At 54.1% G+C, this 12,772-nt stretch overlaps 1 protein-coding gene and 1 long non-coding RNA gene across 3 annotated transcripts in view; one reads left to right on the top strand and one right to left on the bottom strand.

The window, feature by feature from the left end:
• LOC106025235 (uncharacterized) overlaps positions 1–1,834 on the bottom strand; it is a 36,456-nt gene extending 34,622 nt beyond the window's left edge. For both annotated transcript variants that reach the window (XR_010046835.1, XR_010046837.1), the window contains exon 1: positions 1,784–1,834. This is a non-coding gene — a long non-coding RNA (uncharacterized LOC106025235). The remainder of the gene's footprint in view (positions 1–1,783) is intronic.
• LOC134475658 (uncharacterized) lies at positions 201–5,135 on the top strand. The gene is made up of 2 exons (XM_063246807.1): positions 201–613; positions 2,498–5,135. Exons 1-2 carry the CDS (start codon positions 201–203, stop codon positions 3,084–3,086), a joined length of 1,002 nt encoding a protein of 333 aa, XP_063102877.1. The 3' UTR covers positions 3,087–5,135.
• Positions 5,136–12,772: the final 7,637 nt, after the last annotated feature.

The raw sequence follows: 12,772 nt of genomic DNA on the forward strand, positions 1-12,772 counted from the left end.
ACCCCTGTGCTGCAGAGGGCTGGAGGAACCGCCAACGCAGTCATCTGCCTTCAAGGGACATGGGCCAGCCAAGCATAATCCACCAGCTTTTCCAGACAGGCCGCGTGCTCTGCAAGGCTTCCCTCTGCTCTGATGCCGTGTGATTACGAGATCCCGAGTCCCTTTGGTGACAATCCCCATGACATGTTACGAAAGGAGGTATGACAAGAAGGCGGCAAATCCTCACCAGCAGACCACTTGGCAGACTTCCAGGCCCCAGGGAGGAAAAGCCAGGAGCGCACTGCCATGGCTGTCCCTCTGAGTTGTCAGCTACAGGAAGCGCCACAGGGGCCTTCAAAACCAGAAAAGAGCAGGGAAAGTGCGAGAAGGTGCCTGGCATGAGGTGGCAGCATGGACCCCACAGACCCTCGCTGGCTCAGAGCCAGTGGCCCAGAAGACAACTGAGGTCCTTGTGCCCCTCATTAAGCCAGGCTGGGGACAGCTCAGAGGACACAGGCCGGAAGAAAGCAGCCCAAGGCCTCCCAGGAGCCTCGGTCCAGCAGGAACTGAATCCAGAATCCAGACACCGTCAGGACAGAAAGAAGGGCCATGTCAGGGCGAGCAGAGGCATTGGGTGAGTGAGAGGTCAATTACTTGTCAAATCCCCTGGAATGGCACATGCAATGACAGCAGGTCCAGACTGCCAGCCAGCCCCTGTCCGCTTCTCCAGCCTGGCTCAGAAAAGACAGGTTCCATAGGGCCTCCACATTCTAACAGTTAGAAATGCATGGACTTTTCCTGGGTGCTTTGTGTCTGTTTGTTTTTCTTCTCTCTCTGTTCTGAGGACTGAGCCCAGGCCTTTCACATTGAGCTACACCCCCAGCCCTTTTTCATCTTTTATTTTGAGGAAGGTCTGGCTAAGTTGGCCAGGCCTGCAAGCTTCCTCCCTTGGCCTCCCAGCAGTGCACGCCTGGCTTGTGCTATTTTCCTTTATTGCTTATTATGTTCCCATTTTGCAAAGGGCTAGAGTGCCTGTCTCTGGAAACACTGAGGAGAGAGGTAACAGGCTGGAGGGCTGGCTCCCACTTCCCGGCCAGGCTCCAGGACAAAGGTGCCCACCACAGGCACCGTGACAGGTGGAGCTGATGGGGAAAGTTTGAAGGCTGAGTTCCCAAGGCCAGCAGAGAGGGGCAAAAGCCATGACAGATGCCAGCATGAAAGCAGGGTTTAAAGGCACCCTTGAGCTTCCGCATCTCCTCTGCACCAGGGCTGCCCAGCCTCGCTCCCAGTATGTAGCACCCAAGGGTGACAGGTGAGAGCCAATGCACCTGCTAGATGTGGGTGTCTGGGCGGGGGGCCCAAGGAGGTCCACGGAGAAAGAAGGAGAGGAGGAGGAACAGGAGAGGGAGGAGGAAGAGGAACACGAAAGCTTCACACAGCTCCCACTGTGTCTTCACCGGGCATGGACAGAAGGGGAAGTTGAGTCTCATGGCAGTGAGGACTGTGTCCAAGTTTACCCACCAGGAAGAGCTCAGCTCTTTCATAGTCAGGGCCACTGAGCTGTCCCTGATGATAGTTTGCTGTCCCTAGCCTGTGATTTCCTCACACATGGGTCCCAGGATAAGGACCTCTGCCCACGCCAGTAACACCTGCAGATGCAGGTGGAGTGGCCCCCGGGATGCAGAGGACAAAGCTGAAAGCAGCTGTCCTCTTCCACACCAGTCCCCAGGAGCACAGAGTCTGATGCTGCAAGGCAAGGTCAGGCTGCAGCCGCCCTCCCGCCAGGGGCCCTGTGCCCACTCACCCAGCCGCTCTGCCTTCTCTGTCTCCTGCAGACAGTGTGGGAAGGGATACAATAGTCAACTGCAGGCTTTTGTAACACAGTCTGTCCCCTTTGCTCTGCCCCGAGCACTTAGCATTGTGAAATCCTGGCATCTGGAGGGTGCCTTGCCTTTTTTTTTTTTTTTTTGGTAGAATTAATGCATGTAGGAAATGCATGCGTTTCACCCCTTCCATCTCTGGGACAGCCCTGTGAAAGTCATATTGGAATTTCAGGTGGGGAAACTGAGGCCCAGAGATATGATGCCTGGCTTCACACAAAGCTGGAGTATAGTCACAGCCTAGGACTCCTCGTTGGGCTCTGCTCCTGCACAATAGCACACAGCTGACTTGGGTGGGGATTTCCGGCTGCCCACTCCTGAGAAGAGAGGAGTCATCCTCCTATGCACAGCACGGGAGGGCTCTGGATGCCTGGCTCCCCACCTGGGCCACCTATGAACCCCAGGAAAGGCCCAGGGGAAGGAGCACAGCCCAAACCCCAGGCAGGTGGCACTCAGGCCTCTCGAAAGAGGCCTTGACTTTTTTCCCAGACTAGGCCATATTTTCTAGATCCAGAGAACTGGAAATGCCCCATCCATGAGTCTGATTTTGACTCCCTTGAGATGGAGGAGGTGAGGGAAGTGACGGGCCCGAGTCACCAATCTTAGAAGCAAAAAAAGCCTCCTCTTGGATCTCACAGTTGTTCATCGACACACGACACACGTTTGCTGAGCATGCGGAATCCAGCTGTGCGACCAGGAGGGCAGCCTGCTGTGACTGTGACGCTCCTTCTGTCCTGTCCATCCCCAGTGCCACGCTCCCCCTGGGCTCAGGCCAGACCTGCATCACCCTCCTTCCCATGCCATGCCACATCACGCAGCCCTGGAAAATGCGTCTCCTCCTCCCTGACTTCTTTTTTGGGTTCTGTCACTTCTTGCTGCCGCCATCTTTTGATCTTGTCATCTACACCACAGATTCGGATCCTAAGTGTTTGCGGAGCCCATGTCCGCTCTCCAGGAAGGGCTCCTGCCAAACCAACTCCAGAGGCTGCTGGAATTTCCAGAGGTGGCCACAGTCATGCAGGCAGCACAGCCACAACAATCCAGCCTGGGGACCCCGGGCCAGCCTGTCCCTCCTCCCCTGTCCTGGTGAGCAATAGTAAGCCCAGCTCTGTCCCCCACCCCACCCCCCAGGCTTCCTTTTCTTTTTTTGTCTTTTTCTTTGCCTTCTCCTCTGCTCCTGAGCTGGTGCTGTGGCCTCCTCATCACCCCGGGCCTCCCCCTGGCTGAAACTGCATGGCTTCAGCTGGATCCCCGGGCTCTCTGTGGCCAAAGTCCCACCTTGACCTTGGCTTCCTCCTCTCTGCTGGGCTGCAAACACGGTCAGCACAGGAGGGACACCACCCTCCAGCCAGCCGGCCTGTGTGTGGGGTTTTCTTCCCACCTGCTGTCCCTTCCCAGCAGGTCTGCCCCACCCCGTCTGCAGCCCAAGTGTGGCCTCCCCGGAGAGGACCAGCCATCCCTACCCCGACGCTCCATGACAGCCTGCCCTGCTCCCTTGTTTCCGTGTGTCCCGTCCCCGGTGACCTTGAGCCCCTGGTGGGCCTCCTTCAGTGTCTGGAAGCACAGGCTGCACTTGTGGGAAGAACAAGGTGTATCCCGCAGGGACTGGACAAGAGCAGCCCAGAGAGGAAGGAGCAAGCAAAACACCCACCACCACCTCTGGCTCTGAGGCAGTCACAGGCAGCTACAGAGAACCCAGACTGTCAGGGCTCCCACAGGCAGGAGAATCAGGCTTTACACTCTCCCAGGCTCCAGAGCTCCCAGTACAGCGGCACCAGGCAGAGCCAGTGCACCCACCACCCCATGCACCTCCCCAGCAGTTCAGGGTTTGAGCCAGATGGACTGAAGGATAGGATTCTCCTGCCCACCCACCCCCCTTTGGAATTCCAGGGGCTCTTGCTGGGAGGAGCTGGGAGCTTCCTTCTCACTGAGGAGCCTGTTATGCTCACCAGGACAGGTGGTCAACTTAACGCCTGCTGGATTACATCAGCATGGCATTGACCAAAGATGCTCCACCTGAGGAAAGTTGCCAGGATAAATAGGTGGAGAAGAAGGGAGATGTTGAGGGTTGAGGCGTTAAGGAGGCATTGTTGGAGTTGCTGTCTAAGCTGTTGGTTCTCCTGGAGAAGCCTTGGTCCTCACATGGAGCATTGCTTCCTGGCTCCGGAGGGGAAGACATGTGCTGCTTGGTCTCCAGGATGAACTCGTCACGCTGCTTCATGGCATGTACCTGACTGTGCATGTCATCGGAGGAGCTCGGGGCCTCTGTGTCGCTAAGGACAGCTGTGGTGCCTTTCAGGGTAGCCCTGGTCTTTGTTGTGAGTGTGACTTCTCGGCTCCAGCACAGAACCCTCATCCCACTAGCACAGCTCCTTCATCCTGCTGGCACAGACTTTCTTGCTTCCACCGCTGACCCTTGGGTCTTCCCCGCACGGATCCGTAAAAGAGACTGGCGTGAGTCCTTCTTGTGGGCTCTGGACCGCCAGCTGGACTCGTGGGAGGCATTGTCCTGAGCTCTGGGTTTTTATCTGGACTCATGTAGGACATTGCCATGGGGTTTAGGCTCTTGACTAAATAATCTATGTCTTTGGTGTTGCGGATAGATTTCCTGCATTTTCCTGTGTTAACTCCTGGTGGCCATTATAAAAATAACATTATAAACTCCATGTCTTGATCCTAATTGTTCTCTGTGTACAACCCCTGACTACAACAGAGCCTGAGAAACATCCATAGTGGGGGCAGGAGCAAAGTCCCAAGAAGGAGGAAGCACATGCCTGCCCACAAACAGTAAAGACTGCAGCGTCCAGTCAGAGCTGGGGGAGGGGAGGCAGTGGCACCTGCAGGAGGAGGGACGGACCCAGGGAGGCCCGGTGCTATGAGCAACCTCCCCTGCCTCCTGACTTGAGGCCAACTAAGGTTAAGGGAGACACGCTGGTGTTCCCTGATCTGGGAAAGGTCCAAACCCAGCCACACACCAGTGCTTAAGGAAAGCAAGCAGGGGAAGGGGATGGAACCCTCCTGGCACAAAGTCAGGGTGCCACTTCCCTGCTGCACCCCTCCTCCTCCTCCTTCTCCTTCCCCAGGCCCAGGGTGTCTGATCAGCAGTCCCTGCATCTTGGGTTGCAAGAACTGGAAAGGGTTTGGAAAACAGCTGGCCCCATGGCCCTCTTTATAGGAGAGGAAACTGAGGCTTGGGGAAGGAAAGGGACAGAGCCCAGCTCATCCAACGCTGTATGTACTGATCAGGCTCTCACATCCTTGGTCAACCCATGCAAAGAGCTGCTGCTGGCCAGAGCCTCTCCAACTTCTACTTTCCCCTCCCCCTCTCCAGGAAAGGAAGTGGGGTACTGTGTGGCCAAAGTGAGATCCTGAGATTCAAGGCATTAAGGGAGGGAAGGCTAGGGACAGCCTGGAACCACTCTGGTGTACGTCCCCCACTGGCCGTTTACACACAGTACCCGCTAAGCTATGTCCAGGCTGTCCTGTGGGGACTCACAATAGCTGGAGACTGTGCCAGGCCACTCTCTGTACAAGCCACGGGGCCCCTCAGCTCCTGCCCCAGACGCTCCCTGCAGCCAACTATGGCATCTGCAGCTCACAATCCCTCGCTCACAATTACAGGGGCACAGGGAGCAGGCTCTGGTGCTTTCCCTGCCGGTGGCCCAGCGCCACCCTCCCATAGCCCTGGCACCACCCACTCCCATACTGCCTGATGCCACTGAGCCAGGGAGCACAGAGACAGGCCTCTGGTGCCCTCTGCTGCCCAGCATTCCTGGCCACAGCCTGAAGATGGCACTGGGGTTATGCTACCATCCCTGGGTTGGCCCAGCTTGTCACAGGGCAGTCTAACACAGGAAAGTGTGACATGTCAGCCCAGGTGAACAGCACATTAATCAGGACACACTAAAAGTGTCATAGTAACAGGTAACTCCGAAGTGAAATGGCTCGGAACAGCTAAGGTCTGATGGGTTGGGTCCTTGGCTGTTGGGGGCTGTCAGAGAGCTGCTCCCTGCCTCCCCTTTCTGGGGTCCAGGTTGAGGAAGTAGCTGCCCTCATGCATTGAACATTGCTGGCTCTTGTGACAGAGAGCAAGAGAGTGATGGGTAAACTCTCCTATAACTTCCCTTGCTGCTGAGACACAGTACCCAACACCCACAACTTGAAGGAAGAGAGGTTTATTTGGGCTCACAGTTTGTAGAGGTTTCAGTCCACAGTCCACTGGCTCCAAGGCAGACAGCACAGCAGAGGCGCATGGCAGAAGACAGCTGCTCACAGCATGGTGGACAGGAAGCAGAGAGGAAGGGCGGAGCTGGGGTAGGAGATAAACCCTGCCAGGCCCTGCCCAGGGACCACCTCTTTCTACCAGGCCCCACCTCCTAACAGGAAGTCAGCAGTCACCCCCATAACCAATCATCTTCTCAAAGCCCCACCTATGAGTGCATGAGGATTTGGGGGTCATTTAGATACAAACTCTAACACCTCGACTCAGCTTGCTGGCCAATGACTACACTGGCTCCTACCCAAACCAGAGGGACCAGGGGCACAGGAATCAGGGAAATGACCAAGCATGTCATAACACCAAGCATCCCACTGGTTCCTCTTCCTGTGAGCAAAACACACTCATCCCTCCCCAAGCAAAGCACACTCACCACCTCCAAGCCCAGGCACAATGTCGCAATCAGGGCCAGGACCTCAGGGTGGTATGGTTGGGTCTCCTCATCAGCACTGAGGGACAATTTATCCTTGCTCAGTTCAGTGTGCAGACGTGGTCCACACTCCTTACACTCCAGGACATCAACACAGGTGTGGATTGGTGTGGATTCCGGAAGCTCATCTGTTTGGCCAGTGAATCACTGAAGAGCAGACACACAGGTCATGGGCCATTGAGGATGTCCAGCTTCTCAATGGGCCCCGCCTGCTGTCTGCTCATCCTGGGCAGCGTGCAGGGGAAGAGCAGGGAAGGTGAGGGTGAATCCTTCCCCTGGGAGGAAGAGTTGGGGTCACCCTTGCCTGCACTCCATCTCAGTAAGAAAGGAGGGTTGGGCTCCTTGCTCTCTGACTGCTAGCCCATTGAACATCCCTTGGTCCAGCTTCCTCCTCGAGAAAGGCAGGACAGCAGTCCCTGTGCCCAGCCTCACCTCCAAGGGCTGCACGGGGCCCATCCTTCGTTCCAGTTCCATTGCCCGAGCTGGATCACAGCCTGTGCTTGCCGCTCGCCTCTCCTGAGAAATCTTGAGGACAAAACCCAAAAGAAGGAATCTCCAACCTCGACACTAAGGCAATGAGAGAGGCCAGAAAGGGAAATATTTTGGTAGGAAGGAGGGGAGCTAGGGCACCCTAGATCTACATGGAATTCTAAAAACAGTCGCTGACCCTTTCGCCAAGGAGAGAACAATAAGCAGGGAAATCCCTGCTGACCGGGAGGACAACGTCACCCCCCCATCTCCTGCCGCCCTGCCCCCAGCTGAACTCGGCACCCTCTGGGCTTTGGACAGCAGCTTGAACTCCCCAGACTCTGACCTCCCCAAGGCACAGGGAGGTTGGAGAAGGCAGAATTCCCCGACTCCAGGTCCTTCCGTTGTGTTCTCTCCTTCAGGACAAATCGAAAAGTAACGGCAGTGAGCGCTGGCATCCGGCTTCACCCACCAGAGAGCGTGGCCCGTTTATTATTTCATGCAGAGCCACCAGCAGCGCCCGAGGGCCCTCACTCTTAACACTTCTCTTTCACAGAGGCAGAAACTAAGACTTGAAGAGATTAAGCAATGCATATGAGGTCACATAGCTAGTCAAAAAGAAAGGCTGAAGGGGAAAATCCAGGCATCCGGCCCTGTGTCTTTCCTATCCGAGAGGCATCTCTCCCCACCCATCCGGCTGCCGTGAACCCCTCCCTGAACCAATTCCCTGGGAGCTTGGGGACAGAGGGTCCCAGGTGGTCACCTCACATGGGCTTGGCCCAGACCAGCAAGCTGCAAGAAGAGAAGGAAGCCATGGGGGGGACCACGAGCACAGGCGTCCCTTCGCCGGCTTTAGTACCTACGGAGCAGCCAGGCTGTCTGACTCTCGAGGCTAGGCCCTGTTCCCTTGCTACACTGACCAGCACCTCCAGGCCACCGCCCGAAGTGTCCACTCCCAGCACTGTTTCCCCAGGTTGCCCTGGTGCCACCCAGGAGCCAAGGATAACTGCCTCCTTCTCTGTGCCTCGGTTTCTCTCTCTGTACCATGGCAGTCATCTCCACTCCTCTTCCACCTCTCTGCAGCAGGCATGCTGGGGGGCCACGGGGGAACCCTGGCCCATGGTTCTCCCAGAACTTCTGTCCCTCTGCAGATGTGAGTTTGAGTAAGAGTTTGAGAGCAAGTGTGGCCTCCATACTCCTGAGCAAAGGACTCCAGGGAAGAAGCAGGGTCCTGGGCACATTCTAGGGAGCTGGGCTTTCGTGGGGAGTTCAGAGCCTGCTCCTGTATCCCTGCAGTTGTGCTGAGCTAGTGATTGTGAGATGCAGGTAGCTTTCTAGGTAAATAGCAGCCGCTTTGATCTCAGCACTTGTGCTGCAAACTCCTCTGCTGCTCCAAAGACAGGCTTGCTGGGACCATGCCTGGAGGAGTCATGCCTGGTGCAGACCCTGCATGACTACAGACCATGCTGCAAGAGCAGGATGCCAGTAGCTACAGAGCCCTGTGTGGTCTCAGGTGGTACATCTGCCAGGCCATTCATGAGAGGCATCTGATTGCATTCATTTGGTTCTTTCTCAGAGGAGACAGGTACAATTTTTTAAAAAATATCCTGAAATCCAGTTGTGACGGGCATGGAAGGTAAAATGTATCTGATCCGATGCTGCAGCTGATCCCTGCAGCTGACTATCCTGTCACTGCGATCAGGGGCCTTGTCCCTTTGACGGCAAGCTCTCTAGACTTGGCTTCTCCCTCCGCAGAGTGAAAGAATTACACTTCGTGGAGCACAGGGTGCCTTCCAGAGCTAATAATAAATGACAGATTGATAGATAATGGGAAACGGGAAGGCAGACCTTTTGCAAACATGAAGGGGACCAAGACATGGAGAGCAGGGGAAGAGGAGGAAGGGTGTAAAGGAGCCGAGCTGTGTTATACACACGTGCTGGCCCCCTGCAATGAACAGAATCATTATGTGCTACAAACAAGCGCACATAAAAATAAATTTTAAAAACAAATGAAAAAAACAGATCCTCCAGGACCTAGGGAGAAAGACACCTCCAGCTTAGGGACGTGGATGGCAGGCCTGGCTGAGTCTCTTGCACCTGTCCTTCACCCTGACCTTCCTTTGAAAGTCCCTAGGTTGTAGCCCAACGTCAACTCTTCTTGCAAGGAAAGTGGCTTCTCTGGCCCTTGCCATGATCATAGCCTAGTGGGTTGGTATCTCTGAGCATCCAAAGGGAAGAGGGCAGGCTCTGTCTGGACTACTCAGAGTTCTCCAGGGCAGCAGGACTTTGACAATGAGTTAGACAGCGAGATACTGGTGGGTATGGCTCTGCACACAGAGGCACAGGTGTGTGCCTGTATAGGTAATAGACACAGAGAGAAGGGACTGAAATGAACTGGATCCCAGACTCTGAAGCACCTTAAAGGTCTGCCCGCAGTCTGGCAGGCTAAACCAGCTGCAGACTTCAATTTTGAGTTCAAATCCGACAGAACACCAGCTCAAAGCTCAGCCAGGATTTCTGTGCTTCAACCTTGAGAATTCCCTCTTCTGTGGGAAATGTCCTTTGCTCTTATGGCTTCAACTTGTAAATGACCCATCGTGCCGCTTCTCACCTATCCTGTTGTGTCCACCCAGCACGTGGGGTACAAGGGCCTGGCTCAGGTGTGATCAGCACAGATCCGGTCAAGACTAGCAAGCGCTGCACTGGTTACGGCCTATTTTTCTCTTCCTTTATGTTTATTACCTCCCTTTTTGCATTAAGCCAAAATCTCAGGACTCTGGGAGCCAGGCTCACTGGTATTGTCCTGTGGTCATAGCTAGCAGCATCCTGGGCTCAGCTCATTTCCTGCAGAAGGACCCTGGTGATGAAGCCCCTCCCTCGAGAGTCTCACGCCTGCGCAGTGAGGCTGTGGGAGTCTGCAACACATACCCGCCAGGAAAGGAAGCACCCCGTCATTTTGGTAATGATGATTTTATTGCTTTTTTTTACACACAATTAAAACTCACTAATTCTGATCTATCAGAAAGGGCAGTCAGTGCCTGGAAAGTCCACATTAAAAAATAATTTAAAAATAATGTCGTTTTATTACTTTAAAATATATTACTCCATTCAGGCTACTAAAGCACCGGACGGCGAGCCCCTGGGGACCTGCGCTAATGAACAAATAACAATTTGAGGCTGGTCTATCAATTACTGGCGTGGAAAAGGGTGGCTCAGAAATCACTCAGCAGTGCCTGGGGATGGGGTGTTACTCTCTGGAGACCAAGGGCGCCCTGTTTCTTCGCGGTGAAGACCACGCCAGGCTGCTTCAGCACACGGCAGGCCACATTTTTACCAGTGTTCCCCTCATAGAGCCAGGCACTGCACTGAGTTAGAGACCCTCTGAGTCCTTAGGAGCCTGTTGCCAGGTGGTGATCTCGGCACGGACTGTGTCTCAGAAGAAGCAAGAAATGAGTTAGAAACGGAGGCTCTAGGCTCAGACAGGTTCCGATTCCAGCTCTGCCTCTTCTTAGGCAGGCAGGCAGCTTACCTTCTCTGAGGAAGAAGAAAATGGACAGAAAGGGACCTTCCTTGCAGGGCAGCTGTGGGGTTAAATTAGGGGACACAGCTGGAGTGCTTCAGGGGAGTGCAGGTGCTAATGTAGATAGGGGTCAGAAAGCAGGGCACGGTCCTAACATGGCACTTGGATGCAGGGGGTGCTGACTGACCAGTCTGGGTGCTGGGCCAGACCTTGGGTGAGTGCTGAAAGTTGCCTAGGCCTAGACTCTGATTTTCACAACAGGAGCCTAGAAATGACTACCATGGTCATGGTGAACAGCAAGAATGACAGTTTACATCCTAGAAGAGCAATCTAGCAGCTATCACAGCACCACAGGCCACACAGGGCTCTGGGATGTCTGTTGTTTCCTCCTGTGTTGCAGCTTCAGGTTGGTTGGTTCACTCCCCAGGGCCTTAGCTCTCCTGCCCAGGGGCTTCGAAGAAAAGGTTTGCTTGAAGTCTTTGACTCTGCTGTGTGAGGGGATGGAGTGGCCTGATGAAGGGGACTCTCCCGGGAGACCTGAGACATGACGTTTGCTATTGATCAATTGCCTTCCCCTGTGCTTACAATAACTAGCCCAGCAGTTTGCCCCACCCCCCACCCCCCCACCCCACCCACCCCCGGGCCCAGGGCTCAGGGGAGGACGCTGAGTCCCAGAAAGGGGGGAGGGGACATGCTCCAGGCCACAAGCTGGTGTGAGCCTGCATGTCCGTGTCCCAGAGATGCTCTTTCCCAGCATATCCAGAGGGGCAGAGCTCCAGGGCCGCCAGGAACCCAGGCACAGTCCCCTTGATCCCTTAATGACCTCACTATCTGCCTGTCCCATCTAGAATGCTTCCCTCCCTCCCTCCGTTCCAGTCATGCCCATGGCAGCAGAGCTCCCCAGGGGTCAGGTGCTGGGTGCCCAGCACAAGGCTGACCCTGAGGCAGGGATGTGAAACAGACTGGTGAGCTTCCCTGAGGGCCTGGAAAGCTACTTTGTAACTTTGCCTCTGCAAGACAAGCCCACCATAAACAACTCTGCAGGTGTTCCCACATCGGTGACATCGTCCCTGGGTCTCCCTGCCAGCCTTGATGTGAGGCCCCAAGAAAGCCAAGGGACACAGCTATGGAACAGGATCCCATAGCAAGAGGTGGCTGAGTTAAACCAGCCTGAATGGCAGCAAGAGAGCCTGGCCGGCCACTCCTTGGATAGAGGAGGGAGTGGTTGGGGGGAGACTAGGTGAGAAGAGGCTTGCTCTGCCCAGGACCCACCAGCCAGAGCAGGCAGAAGCAGGGGTGAGGCCACCATGCTTGACAGCGATTTCCTGTAAAACCCTGAAAGGGAAGCAAGAATGTTTGTGCTGGTGCCCTGGAGAGACCGCCTGGCCAATCTCAGAATTTCTCACCAGCACGTGTGAGTTCAGACAATGTATCCTTAAGTTCAGACAGACACGGGTTCCACTCAACTCCTCTTTCATTTTTCTGGTTCACCATTGTTGAGCATCACACGATCCATGTCATTTCAGGGCGATGCAAGTGCCCTGCTCCAAATTTCTTTAGAAATTCAAAAATTGATGAGCAAGTTGCTGGTTTCCCCATCCTGTGAGGCACTGAGTTCCAGGACCAAAAAGTACAGTGATTTACATGTTGGCTTTTATATACACACCCCTCAGTTCGCACTTTGACCCTTTGGGTGATGTAAAAATAATCTGTGTCAACAATTAGCCAGTGACTAATAACACGATGTTCATAAACCCAATTTATTGATAACTCATCGTCTTGATTTTGTTCTGTCATTTTTAAACAAGTGAATAATGTTTCGGTTTTTGAAACATTATTGAAATTCAGTAGACTGTTTTAAGCAAGAGCTAAATTATATACTCACTAAGCAAAAGTATTACGCCTCTGAGCTCCTACTCACTATTTGAAGTTTTAGAGAAAATAAACTGTGGTCACCTAGTATGAATGATGAGGTAACTCAAGCTCATTTTTTTCTCATCTTTGCATCAATATATTCACATATTTCATTTTAGATCTACTTTTTAACAGGGTGCACTCCTGAAATTCCAGCACTTGGGAGGCTGAGACAGGAGAATCTTCATGACTCAAGATACCAGACACAATTGTCCTGGGAAAGAACACAACTAGGTTTGTTTTACACTTAAATAGCTCAGTTCCATACCCTGCCCCAGTGGGTCTCAGAGGAACTTCCATGCATG

The sequence above is a fragment of the Cavia porcellus genome, unplaced genomic scaffold (assembly GCF_034190915.1).
Source record: "Cavia porcellus strain 051 isolate PalLab524CR breed Dunkin Hartley unplaced genomic scaffold, mCavPor4.1 scaffold_4, whole genome shotgun sequence".
Classification (NCBI taxonomy): Eukaryota; Metazoa; Chordata; class Mammalia; order Rodentia; family Caviidae; genus Cavia; species Cavia porcellus.